Source organism: Anolis sagrei, chromosome X (assembly GCF_037176765.1).
Source record: "Anolis sagrei isolate rAnoSag1 chromosome X, rAnoSag1.mat, whole genome shotgun sequence".
Classification (NCBI taxonomy): Eukaryota; Metazoa; Chordata; class Lepidosauria; order Squamata; family Dactyloidae; genus Anolis; species Anolis sagrei.
In genome coordinates this window covers 52,499,251-52,513,042 of record NC_090034.1, presented here as the reverse complement: position 1 = coordinate 52,513,042, position 13,792 = coordinate 52,499,251, and the positions used below count along the sequence as shown (strand labels likewise).

Genomic DNA, 13,792 nt, shown 5'->3' with positions numbered 1-13,792 from the left:
CTCAGGCTCCACCCCCTCAACTCTCGGAGTTCTGATCCAACCGGAAGGCGCGGGGAACCGGAGTGGCAAGGCAAGGCGGGCCAATGAGAAAAGGGGAGGTGAGTGTTGCATCGGATTGGCTGGGGTGGGGTAAAGGGGGCGGAGAAAGAAGAGCGCGTGCGCAATGGTCAGCGCGAGCAACTCTGAGGGGAGAAGGAGGCAGAAATGCTGAAGGGGGCTTAGAGGGAGGATGTCCCTCCTGAAACTGCAGGGGGCGCTCTTCTGGAGGACAGGTGAGGCCACAAAGTGTGAGGGAAAATGGGGGGCCCTTTGTAACTCAGAATGAAGGGGGGACACTTTTCCCTTTCTCCATGCTTTCCCTCAGCAAAGATGGAGTCCTGGGCACACTCCCACACTTTTCAATTGCGAGGTCTTGGCCTCTCAAAGTGTGAGTTGTTCGGGCTGTCGGGTCATGTTCTAGAAGCATGCTCTCCTGATGTTTAGCCCACATGTATGGCAGGCATCCTCAGAGGTTGTGAGGTCTCTCAGAGACTAGGCAAGTGGGGTTTGTTTATATATCTGTGGAATGTCCAGGGTGGGAGAAAGAACTCTTGTCTGTTGGAGGCAAGTTTGAATGTTGCAGTTGACCACCTTGTAGCTTCAAAGACCATTAAATGAACATGACCCGACAGCCCGGAAAACTCACACTTTGAGAGGCCAACACTTTGAGAGGCCCAGAGTTGGACACGACTAGACAGGGGAAAACTTTTACCTTTAGTAATTATTTACTATTATTTATTTATTTATTTATTTATTGTGTCTGTTTTAGTGTTTACTTATTGTAGATGTTATTATTTCTTTATATATTTTATTTATTCATTTTATATTTTGATTTAATTACGTATTTAGTTGTGTTATATTATTTTATTTTTAGAATTTTTTGTTTGTTTTCGTCTCTTTTTATATTTTACTAGCGGTCCCCTGCCACACGTTGCTGTGGCCCAGTTTGGTGATCTGGAAAATAAAGTAATGAGAAAGTGTTGGTTTCTAATCTATGTAATGTCTTTATGCTTGTGGGTAAACAGTATTTCTTGATGATGAATGGGATTGTGATGGTGTCAGACGATTTGGCTCTTTTAACTGGGATGATAATATTTTAATGTGTATGGTGCTGATATTTTAATCGTGTAATGAAGTGGCATTGTGTTGTTATTGTATATTTTTTGTATGTTAACACATGTTGTGAACCGGTCCGAATCCCTCTTTGAAGGTGAGAGGGTAGGTATATAAAACCTCGAAATAAATAAATAAAATAAATTTCTTTGTCAGTGTTGATGTGGAGAGTGTCTGGTTTGCCTACTCTGGAACATGCAACATATCATTCTCCTTCTTTAGGGGTCCCTTTCAAATCTTTGATACTGCATCTGTCATACACATATATGTGTGTGTGTGAATGGCTGGATGGCCCTTTGTCAGGACGGCTTTGATTATGTTTCCTTGCCCTGGTGAAGGGAGTTGGACTGGATGGCCTTAACGCAGCATTTCTCAACCTGGGAAGTCAAGACCCCGGGGGGGGGGGGGTTACCAGAAGGGTCACCAAAGTATTTTCTGTTGGTCATGAGGGTTCTGTGTGGGAAGTTTGCCCCAATTCTGTTGTTGGTGGGGTTCAGAATCCTCCTTGATTGTAGGTGAACTATAAATCCCAGTTACAACTCCCAAATGTCAAGGTCTATTTCCCCCCAAACTCCATCTGTGTTTATATTTGGGCATATTGAGTATTCGTGCCAAATTTGGTCCAGATCCATCATTGTTTGAGTCCACAGTGCTCTCTAGATGTAGGTGAACTACAACTCCAAAACCCAAGGTCAGGGCCCATCAAATCCTTCCAGTATTTTCTGTTGGTCAAGGGAGTCCTGCATGCCAAGTTTGGTTCAATTCCATCGTTGGTGGAGTTCAGAATGCTCTTTGATTATAGGTGAACTATAAATCCCAGTAACTACAACTCCCAAATGACAAAATCATTTTTTTTTAGTGATGGTCACTCCTTGTGTTGTGAGATGTTTTGTTGCCCAATTTGGTGTGATTTCGTTCATTGGTTCTTTTGTTTTTAAGGTAATCATTGTGCACAGAGCATTTATATATATAGATAGATAGATAGATTTATTATTTATATTTATGTTAGTATATTTTAATTTTAATTTTATTTAGCATTTGTTTATTTTACTTTTTAATTTTTATTTTAATTAGGCATTTATTTATTTTAGATTATTCCCCCCAAACCCCACCAGTATTCAAAGTTGGGTATGTCAGGTATGTGTGTCAATGTAGATCAAGAAACATCATCAGTTGGGTGCACAGTTCTCTGTAGATTTGGGCAAACCACAACTCCCAACCTCTAAGTCAATCTGCTTCAAACCCTTATTGTTTCTGTTGTCTCCCAGAAAGTCTATGGATCGGGTTAAGAAAGTATTCCTCAGCAAAGGTGAAGGAAGAAGCCAGGAAAAGATGGGTGCTAGAACAGGCAGAGCTCTTGGAAGGTAAGTTCATGCTGTGACATAATAATAATAATAATAATAATAATAACAACAACAACAACTCCACTTTTCTTCTCAAAGCCAGAACAAAAAGTAAGTTGAAATAAGAGAATACTCAACAAAGTATAGTCTTTCCACAAAACAAAGCTATCAAATATATTAGAAGAATTGGTGAAGGCAGACTCTCGCAGCACAAGATTTGTGAACACATCAATCTTTCTACACACTACTTTCTTCCTTTTTCGTACTAATGTGTATCTTTTAAGAAAGTAAATGGAGAAAGTTTAAAGGTTATAGCTGGACATCAAAGAAAACCAAGAAACAACCACAAGAGGATTCACGTTAACTGTAAAGTACCTCGCAAAGGCTGATCTGGCCGGGGTGGTCCATACCTTGGTCACCTCTAGATTGGACTACTGCAATGCGCTCTCCGTGGGGCTGCCCTTGAAAACGGCTCGGAAATTTCAACTGGTCCAACAGGTGGCGACCAGGATGTTAACTGGTGCTCCCTACAGAGAGAGGTCAACCCTCCTGTTCAAGGAGCTCCATTGGCTGCCGTTTATTTTCCAAGCCCAATTCAAGGTGCAGGTGCTTACCTACAAAGCCCTAAATGGTTTGGGACCATCCTACCTTTATGAACCCACGCGCTCGCTTCGTTCATCCGGAGAGGCTCTGCTTGCGATTCCGCCTGCATCGCAGGCGCGTCTGGTGGGGACGCAAGACAGGGCCTTTTCTGTGGTGGCCCCCCGACTCTGGAACACCCTCCCCAAAGATATTAGACAGGCCCCTACGTTGGCAGTCTTTAGGAATAACTTGAAGACCTGTCTGTTCCGATGTGCCTTTCCAGAATAGGAAACTCCAACAACAAGTCCCAGAAGCTCTTTAGTAGAAATTAAGATTGCTGGCACACTGCACCTACCCTAAAATCCCACATACCACCTGTCACATTAGCACTTTTAATCTGTACCCATTGCTCTGGCCTGGCCCAGTTTTATTGTGTCTTGGTGTATTGTTTATTGCTTTGTTGTTTTAATATTGCTTTAATTGCTTTTGATTTGCTTTAAGTTGTGTATTGTTACGTTACTTTTGAGGCCTTGGCCTTTGTAAGCTGCATCGAGTCCTTCAGGAGATGCTAGCGGAGTACAAATAAAGTTAATAATAATAATAATAATAATAATAATAATAAAGTAGACAAGGAAATTAAACTGGGAAAGGCATTAAAAAACTGAAAAGTTCAAATATTTATTTATCGTGTCAGAAGCAAATTGAGAATACAGTTATAATGTATTTTAAAAGACAAACACAGTTAAAATTTGGCATTATGCTAAATGTCCTTTGACCATAAGCTGGCCACTTGGAGTGCCTCTGGTGTGGCTGTGAGAAGGTCCTCCATTGTACATGTGGCAGGGCTCACACTTCATTGTAGTAAGTGGTCTGTGGTTTGCTCACATCATGCCAAATTAACTCCCATCAATACTTAAAGTTTGTTGGGCAGGTGTGCTCTAGATGCATCATCAGTGGTGTTCAGTTTGCTCTCCAGCTGCAGGATGAATTACAACTCCCACCATGGTGGATCAGTCCCGTCAAATCCCTCCATCATTTGAGGGGTTCAGAGTGCTCTTTGATTGCAGTAGTGAAGAATAAATCCCAGTACCCACAACTAACAAATGTCAAGACCAATTCCACCCCAATGTTCACTAATGTTCAAATTTTGGCATATTAGGTATGTGTGCCGAAATTGTTGCAGATCCATCGTTGTTTGCATTCACAGTGCTCTCTGGATGTAGGTGAACTACAACTCCTATAAATCCCTCCAAAGACCTCCAGTATTTTTGGTTGGTGAAGCGGGTTCTGTGTGCCAAGTTAGGTCCAGGGCCATTGTTGGTGTGGTTTCAGAGTGTTCTTTGATTGCAGGTGAACTATAAATCCCAGTACCTACAATGGCTATAAATCAAGATGATTTCCCCCCAAACATCTCCAGTATTTTTCTTTGGTCATGGGGGTTCTGTGTGTCAAATGTGGTCCAGGTCCATTGACAGTACGAGTCACAGTGCTCTGACTTGATGCAGGGTCAACTACAACTTCCATCATATGGAGTCAATCCCCCAAACCCCTCCAGTATGTTTAGTTGCTTATTAGTTCTTCTCTGTTTGTTGTGCAGACAGAGTTGAAAAGAACAGGAAAGGGTTAAAGGAGAGGCAGTGGGCAGGATCATTCAAATTCCACACCAATGGAGAGAGTAAGAAACACTGTGATATTTATGGGGGAGGAAACACGTAAAATCTAAGATGAAATTGTCCCCAAATGAAAGCATTCCTTGAGTGGTGGGCAGTATGGTGTTTGGGGAGGACATTGGCAGAGGTTGGGCTACATGTTCATTGCACTCACTGTAACCTGAAATGTCATTGGAGGGAGGGCTTTTGGTGCCTCTTCAGCATTGTGAGTTAAAGCTGTTTGGGGAAGTGGGAGTTTGTCAGTGGAAGTGAGTACCCCAGCCACATACACACACATATGTTTGCTTTTATTATGTGTGTAGATTATCTATGTGGTTTAGTGTTATACGTAACTAGTTTAGTCCCCAAAATAGTCATTGTTTGCTTTCGGTTTTGTGAATAGTCCCATTAGAAATACGTATGACTCTCTGGATGTAGGATACACATGGGGCCTTGGATGTGGGTTGACTACAGCTCCCATCATCCCCCTTCAATCTCCTGTGAAACCGTGTCAATATTTTTAAGTTAGTCATAACTGGGGTTTGTGTGCCAAGTTTGGTCCAGATCCATCATCGGTTGGGTACACAGTGCTCACTGGCTGTGGGTAAATTTAACCAACATAAATTTAACAGTATTTCAGTGGAGGACCTTACAGGCCATCCAGTCCAACCACCTTCTGCCAGGCAGGAAAAGCACAATCAAAGCACCCCCAACAGATGTCCACCCAGTCTTTCTAATAATAATAATAATAGTAATAATGGTAATAATAATCTATATAAATTAAAATGTTAGTTCGTGCTACCATCAGAACTCAAAAACCACTGGGGGAATTGACACCAAATTTGGACACAAGACACCTAACAGTCCAATTTATGTCCTCCACTCAAAAAAATTGATTTTGTCATTTGGGAATTGTTGCTGCTGGGAGTTATAGTTTACCTACAATCAAAGAGCATTCAGAACTCCACCAATGATAAAATCGGGCCAAACGTAGCACACAGGGCTCCCATGACCAACAGAAAAAAACTGGAAGGGTTTGGTGGACATTGACCTTGAGTTTGGGAATTATAGTTCACCCACATCCAGAGAGCACTGTGGACTCAAACAATGATGGATCTGGACCAAACTTGGCACGAATATTCCATATGCCCAAATATGAACACAGATGGCGTTTAAGGGAAATAGACCTTGACATTTGGGAGTTGTAGTTGCTGGGACGTATAGTTCACCTACAATCAAAGAGCATTCTGAACTCCACCAATGATGGAATTCAACCAAACATGGCATACAGGATTTCCATGACCAACAGAAAATACTGGAAGGGTTTGGTGGGCATTGACCTTGAGTTTGGGAGTTGTAGTTCACCTACATCCAGAGAGCACTGTGGACTCAAACAATGATGGATCTGGACCAAACTTGACACAAATATTCCATATGCCCAAATATGAACACAGATGGAGTTTGGAGGAAATAGACATTGACATTTGGGATTTGTAGTTACTGGGATTTATAGTTCACTACAATTAAAGAGCATTCTGAAACCCACAAACGACAGAAATGGGGCAAACTTCCCACACCGAACCCCCATTACCAACAGAAAATACTTAAGGCCATCCAGTCCAATTCTCTTCACCAAGGCAAGAAAATGTAATCAGAGCCCTCCTGACAAAGAGCCATCCAGTCATAAATATAGATAGATAGATAGATAGATATGATTCTCTCTCACACATACAGATATAGTATCATAGATTTGAAAGAGACCCTTAAAGAAGGACTATGATATCTTGCATATTCCAGAGTAGGCAAACCAGACACTCTCCACATCAACACTGACAAAGAAACAACAAGAAATACTGTTTACTCACAAGCATAAAGGAATTACATAGATTAGAAACCAACACTTTCTCATTACTTTATCTTCCAGATCACCAGACTGGGCCACAGCAACGCGTGGCAGGGGACAGCTAGTAACAGTAATAATAATAGAACCCCCAAGAGCCCATCAGTATGCTTTGTGGACCCCCAAGGGCTCTTTGGAGCACACCTGTAAGAACTGCTGGTCTAGGGTCATTTCCACCTTGAAAAGCTCAAGAAAACTGAATTATACTCCATAACAGTGTCCTTTGGTACCTTTTTCATTTTGTTCTTTTGCAGTGCTGGAGGCTAGAGTGAAGCAACTGCAGACCGAAGTAGGGATGAACACGGTTCCCCTCTCTCAGCTGGGGAAGGACAGCTTCTTTCAACCCAGCCCTCCCTGGAAAGCAGCCACGCTAAGCCCGGCTCGGACTGAAACAACTGCAACGAGCAGTGAAGGAGCTGGTCCCCAGCCCAGCCGCTGGATGGAGAAGCTGAACAAGGAGAAGTCGATCAAACACAAGCGCCTGCTGAGGTTAGAAGCCAAACTTGCCAGAGTTTCATCAAACTTTGTGGCAAAACCTACTTCCAAACGGACTCAAGGGGCTGAGGATCGATTGGAACGACTGGCTAAAGAGAGAAGTGCGGGAAGAAAGGTGAAATCTCAGCCTCTGGAAAGCACCAGAGGCCTCCGAGGTCGCAAGAAGGCTGCTGTGACGAAAGGCCCTTCCCTTCCTTCTGGCAGCACCGAAGAGCTGGAAAAGTGCATCCCAGACCTTCCTTTGCCCTTTGAAGAAGATGGACACCAACATGGGAACCTCCAGCTCAGTATCTTGTCCTACCTGGATACCTGCCTCTTCCTTCGCCAACCAGAGAAAGCACTGCAGTGCCTGATGTTCTACCACCGCTCGCACACCCGGAGAAAGCAGCTGGACGTCCGAATGTACAACCTGATCATGCACGAATATGCCAAGAAGGTATTTTTCTCACTTGATTGTTCACTGATAAAATTATCCTGTTTACTCAAAGCTAATGCTCACCTTTTGGGGCTAAACGACCTTGCCAAAAATTAGGATGCACATTAGATCTGCATAATATGGTTGTCTTAATGCTGAGTCAAAGCTAAAGGGGAAACTGGTTCAGGAGTTCCTATTTGAGGGGCCTCATCTCTAATTTAGCTGCTATGGCTCAGTGCTACAGGATCCTGGGATTTGTAGTTGGGCGAGGCATCAGCATCCTTTGGCTGAGAAGGCTCAAGGCCTTGTCACACTGCAACTCCCATGACTCCATAGCATTGAACCAAGCAGATTCATTCTACTCCATAGATGCACCCCAAGGTTTTTCTTTCAATTGCTGGAAGCTTTGGTGTTCTAACACAATTATTTTTAAAGAAGGAATCCTAAGCAGGCAGCCACTGTAATCGCCAAATGGCAGAGTGCACTTTTTGCTGCTTCACATTACGTTTGGCAGCTTTTGGGGGGGGGGGGGGGTTGAAATTTTGGTTTGCATTACATTTGAAGAAATACGGTATTTTTCTTCCTTCTGGCAGCGTGCTTTGGCTCCAATTGGCTCACTTTTCCGCTTGATGGACGAGGCCGGAGTGAAACCCAACCAGGACTCCTACATCGCTGCACTTAGCTGCATGGGGCGGTCTGACGTGCGTCCTAACATCATCACTAGGTAACATTTCCATCATTATCCAGATGTTTAAAAGGAAGGAATAAGGAACAGAGATCCAACATAGTGTATGAGACCAGGGAAACTGTGGTCCCTGGGCCACTCACAACCCTAGATAAGAGCATTCATCCAGCATAGGTTCTTTAATATCACTATCTTAATATATAAATATATAAAAACTTCTGGTCATCGTGAATAGCCTAAAAACAAACAGTGTCCTATGGGCCCAACTGACATCAAATTTGACCTCCAAACTTCTCATACAGCAAGGTATGACCAACAATTAAAAAAACCCCAAAACCGTGAAAATAGCTTTACAATTCTTAAAAAATAAAAAATACCTTACCACGCATGTGCAAAACCTAGCCCCGCCCCCTCTTGTGCGAGAGGGGGAAACAAACAGCCATCCTTACCAAAGCAGCTGGCCGTCCCTGCTTTGGGAGCCAAGCCGAGAAGCCAGAACAGCCCAGCAAAGCTGCTCTGAAAAGCAGCCTTTAGCCTTCTCAGAGAGGCGGGGAGGGAGGGAGAGGGAGAAGGACAGATGGAGGGACAGAAGAAGCAAAGAAGCAAGCAAGCCTTTGCATCGGTCTGGCAAGGAAGGCGAGAGGGAAAGGGAAGGGAGTGAGGAGGAGCCACGCCAGGAGGAGGCTGCACAGGCCTCAAAAGAGACACAGGGTTCAGTAACAAATCTCATACTCCAGGCCTGGGCCTACTTGGGCCCTCCAGGCATTTTGGACTTCAACTCCCACAATTCCTAACAGCCATGCTGTTCTGCCTGTTAGGAATTGTGGGAACTGAAGTCCAAAATGTCTGGAGGGCCCAAGTAAGCCCAGGCCTACACACATATACAAACAACACACACATGCACATATCTACAAAAACGCATATGCACTCATATATACATACATACACACATGAATACATATATATACAAATACATAACACATATATACACATGAACACACATATACACATGCACATACATAAACATACACACACATATATATATACACATGCAAACCACACATATATACATATACACAAGCACACACAAATATACACATATTTATTTATTTTATTTATTTACTTTATTTATATACCGCTTTTCTCAGCCCTCAGGCGACTCAAAGTAGTGCACACATGCACACATATATACACATATACATATACACATACATTGCCTAACTTCATAACTTTTGAAAAGCCTTGCAGCTTAAAAGCCTGGCTTCTTCCTGCCTACAGGAAACCTTTTTGGGGAGGTGTTCCCTAGCCCAGATTGCTTCATGTTCGGGATTTCTGTTTTCTGAGGCCACAGCAACACATGGCCAGGGTATAGCTAGTATAAAACCAGTACCAGTCCTGTTAGCCTACAGTAATAATGTAGAGGAAAAACCACAAACAAAGTTAAAAACTTGGCATTATACTAGGTTTCCTTTGACCAGAAGCTGGCCACTTGTGCATGTGGCAGGGCTCAGACTGTGTTGTAGTAGGTGGTCTGTAGTTTGGTCTTCTCCACACTCGCATGTCATGGACACCACCTTGTCACCCCATTTCTGAAGATCAGCTCTGCACCTCGTGGTGCACAGTCAGTTCAGTGCCTTCCAAGTTGCCCAGTGTTCTGTGTGCCTAGGAGGGGAATCTCTCGTCCGGTATCTGCCACTTTTGGGCTCTTGCTTGCTGAGGTGTTCCTGCGAGTATCTCTGTAGATCTTAGGAAGCTGTTTCTTGATTTAAGGCATTGAAGTACTTGCTGATATCCAAACAGAAGATGGGCTGCAAATATCAATGCCTTAGTCCTTTCATTACAGGCTGCTACTTCCCGACAGATGTCAGGTGGTGCAATACTGGGTAAACAGTATAGTTTTTCCAGCTGTGTAGAGCGTAGACATCCTGTGATAATGTAGCGTGTCTCATTGAGAATTACATCCACTGTTTTAGCATGGTGAGATGTATTCCACACTGGGCATGCATACTCAGCAGCAGAGTAGCAAAGCACAAGGGCAGATGTCTTCACCATCTCTGGTTGTGATCCCCAGATTGTGCCAATCAGCTTGCGTATTATATTATTTCTAGCACTAACTTTTTCCTTGATAGTCTTGTAATTCAGAGCATGATCCAGAGTAACTCCCAGGTATTTGGGTGTGATTCAGTGCTCAAATGGGATTCCTTCCCAAGTAATCCTCAGAGCTTGAAATGCTTGTCTGTTCTAAAGATGAAAAGCACACATCTGCATTTTAGATGGTTTAGGAATCAGCTGGGTTTCCCTGTAATAGTCAGTAGGAGCACCCAAAGCTTTGGAGAGCTTCTGTTCAACCATTTCAAGGCACGATCATCAGCATAGATGAAACTCTCTGTCCCTTCTGGCATTGGCTGATCATTTGTGTAAATGTTAAACATTGATGGAGCAAGCGCACTCCCTGAGGCAGGCCTTTCTTCTGTTTTCGCCACCTGCTTCTCTGGCCCTGGAACTCAACAAAAAGCTCCTGTTTTGTAGCAGATTTTCTATGAAGCGGGTGAGGTAGTAATCCTTTGTGATATTATAAATTTTTCTCAGGAGAAAGTGATGATTTACGGTGTCATAAGCTGCTGACAGGTTTATGACAACAGCTCCTGTAATCTGCTGCCTTTCAGAACCATCTTTTATGTGCTGAGTCAGGTTCAGCACTTGTGATGTGCAGCTTTTGCCTTTCCTGAAACCAGCTTGCTGTGGAATCATATATGGATCTTATTTTACCCACTTTTTTGTCATGTCAGGAGCGACTTGTGAAACTGCAAGTTGCTTCTGGTGTGGAGAATTGGCCGTCTGCAAGGACGTTGCTCAGGGGACACCCAGATGATTTGATGTTTTTATCATCCTTGTGGGAGGCTTCTCTCATGTCCCCGCACGAGGAGCTGCGGCTGATAGAGGGAGCTCATCTGCCTCTCCCCAGATTTGAACCTGCGACCTGTCGGTCTTCAGTCCTGCCGGCACAAGGGTTTAACCCACTGCGCCACCGGGGGCTCCCAGTGAAAATTGATAAAAGAATATATATTTCTTTTTAATTACTTTTTATTGCATTTATATTTATTTCATTACAAAAAAACCCCCATCTCTGCAATTCATATAATTACTTCTTCTCCTTTCCCCAGTTGTGCTATCCCTTGTGCTCCCCATCTGCGGAGTTCTTCTTTTCTTTATGCTCCCACCAGAACCTCATTTCTTCTGGTGGGGGCTGGTTCCCATCTTCTTTCCTTAACAATACATCAATAAATAACTCAAGCAATAGACATTAAACAGTATGACGCAATTTAAAACCAGTGTCAGGGCCAGTTGTAATGGGTTAAAAAATTTAAAAACTGGGCATGACCGGGTGAAATGGATAGGTATTTTTGGAGAAGATAGGGCGTGCAGACAATCCTAGATTTCTAGTAAAGTACATTTGGGACAAGTGCTTTGGGGTTTCCTATTCTGGGAAGGCACACTGGAACACTGGAACAGCCACGTTTTCAAACTCCTCCTAAAGACTGCCAGCGTCTGTATTATAAATAGATAACAGTATAGTCGCCGGATTTATATTAATTTTTTTCTTCATAATACTTCCTATTTCTACTATAACTTTTCCTAGGAACCTCTGTACATATTTGCATTGCCACCACATGTGGATATACGTACCCCTTTCTTGGCAACCCCTCCAACATTTTTCCAACAACCCTTATCCATATTGTGTATCTTTGTTGGAGTCAGGTACCATTCCCATACCATCTTGTAGTAGTTTTCTTTTATCCTAATTGATAAATTCTTGAGGTGTCTTGTTCTCCATAATTTTCCCCAATTCCTTTCTCCTATTTTTATTCCCAATTCTTCCTCCCCTAGTTCCCTTGTTTGTATCCCTTTTCTTCCCCCCCCCCTTTAATCTCTATTAATATTTTGTATATCATACTTGTTATCCCTTTTTGCTGCTCATTCTTCTTTAGCCTGTTCTTTTAATATTATATTTTCAAATTTAGTTGGTTTTCTTTGCCCTGAGCTCTTTCCAATTTTTGAACCATTGGTCCAGTAGGACCAAATGGAGCCATGATATATTTGATTCGCCTAGGATTTCCTTACTGCTGCTCTTCTCCTTTATTTGTTCCATCCAACTTCCAATTTTGTCTAATTAATTCTTTTTCAACTCCTTATTCATTACATTTTTCAGGATTTTTGGAAATTTCCCCTCCATTATAACTGGCATTATTTTAGAATTCTCTTTGATTAGGTTTTTCTTATATTTGTTCCATATTGTTAGTATATTTTCCAATGGTACATTTCCCATTTGCTTAATTTTTTGAGTATTCCTTTAAAATATATAATTCTAATATCATTTCTATATCTTTATTATTTCAATCCAGTCTGTGTCAGCTTTGCTTAGCATCCCTTCCATAATAACTTTTGATTTCGGGTAGTCCTAGTCCTCCTTTCTGTGGTTTGTACCAGTAGCATTTATTTATTCTATTCTTTTTCCCGTTGTTACAAATTTAATTTGTTAATTGCTGCCATTTATTCAATTCAGTTTCTGAAATTTTGAGGGGTATCATTCTAAATATAAAGGTTACTTTTGCTAGGATTGTCATTTTAAATAAGGCTATTCTGCCAAACCAGGATAGGTGTGCATTGTTATGTTCAACTAATCTTGTCTCTGTCTCTTTCCTTAATACCTCTAAATTTTTCCTTTTCATCTCACTTAGACCCTTAGTTACTACTACTCCTAGGTATTTCATATGTTCTTTTAGAGTTATTTTTATCTCCCTCTGATTTTTGAAATCTTCCTCTTCTTGTTTTGTATAGTTAAATAAAATCATTTCTGATTTTTTCCAGTTTATTTTCAGCCAAATTATTTATCCAAATTTCTTTATATGTTCTCCTATTATCTTCATTTTATCTGTTATGCCATTTAAAGTCAAAATTGTATTGTTGGCAAACAGGCTAATTTTGTCTGTTTCTTGTCCTATCCCTGTTATCATCAAGAATATGTATTTTTGACAAACTGAGGGCCGGATTCAGCCTGCGGGCTTTGAGTTTGACAAACGTGCTTTAGGGAAAACCATCAGACTTTGGTTTCCTTGCTTTTCTGTGTTGATAGCTTTATCTCCTGACTCCGTATCTTCTTCTGCAGATGCCTCCAGCAACTTGAAGAAGATGGTTTCCACCTGGAGGAGCTCTTCCAAAACTATGTGAGGGAGGGAGATGAAGTGGAGATGGCTCTGGAAGGCATCCGGAAGGCCAGGCCAGGCTTCCAGCTCCCGCCACATCCCCAAGAAACGGAAATCTGCACTATTCCTCTGCTCCAGGACTTCTACAAGAAGGTGAAGCAAAGATAGCTAGAGGGCCCTTTTGATGCAGTACCGAAAAGATTTGTTACTGTAGAATGATATTTTTCCTGCTGAATTATTTCCTTCAGGTGGTCCTATTGTGCACCTCACCACCCCGACCTTTAAAAAATGCCTCTGTTCCATCAACTATCTTATTTAAACATCTCAAGGGTATCCACCTTACATTGCTGTGATCCCACTTTCACTA

The 13,792-nt window shown here is 42.3% G+C and overlaps 1 protein-coding gene across 1 annotated transcript in view; it reads left to right on the top strand.

The window, feature by feature from the left end:
* The first annotated feature begins 141 nt into the window (after positions 1-141).
* POLRMT (RNA polymerase mitochondrial) overlaps positions 142-13,792 on the top strand; it is a 66,897-nt gene continuing 53,246 nt past the window's right edge. The window contains exons 1-5 of the mRNA XM_060785070.2: positions 142-272; positions 2,421-2,516; positions 6,881-7,557; positions 8,130-8,260; positions 13,389-13,578. Of these exons, the coding sequence (XP_060641053.2) occupies positions 230-272; positions 2,421-2,516; positions 6,881-7,557; positions 8,130-8,260; positions 13,389-13,578 (1,137 nt within the window). The 5' untranslated portion in view covers positions 142-229. The remainder of the gene's footprint in view (positions 273-2,420; positions 2,517-6,880; positions 7,558-8,129; positions 8,261-13,388; positions 13,579-13,792) is intronic.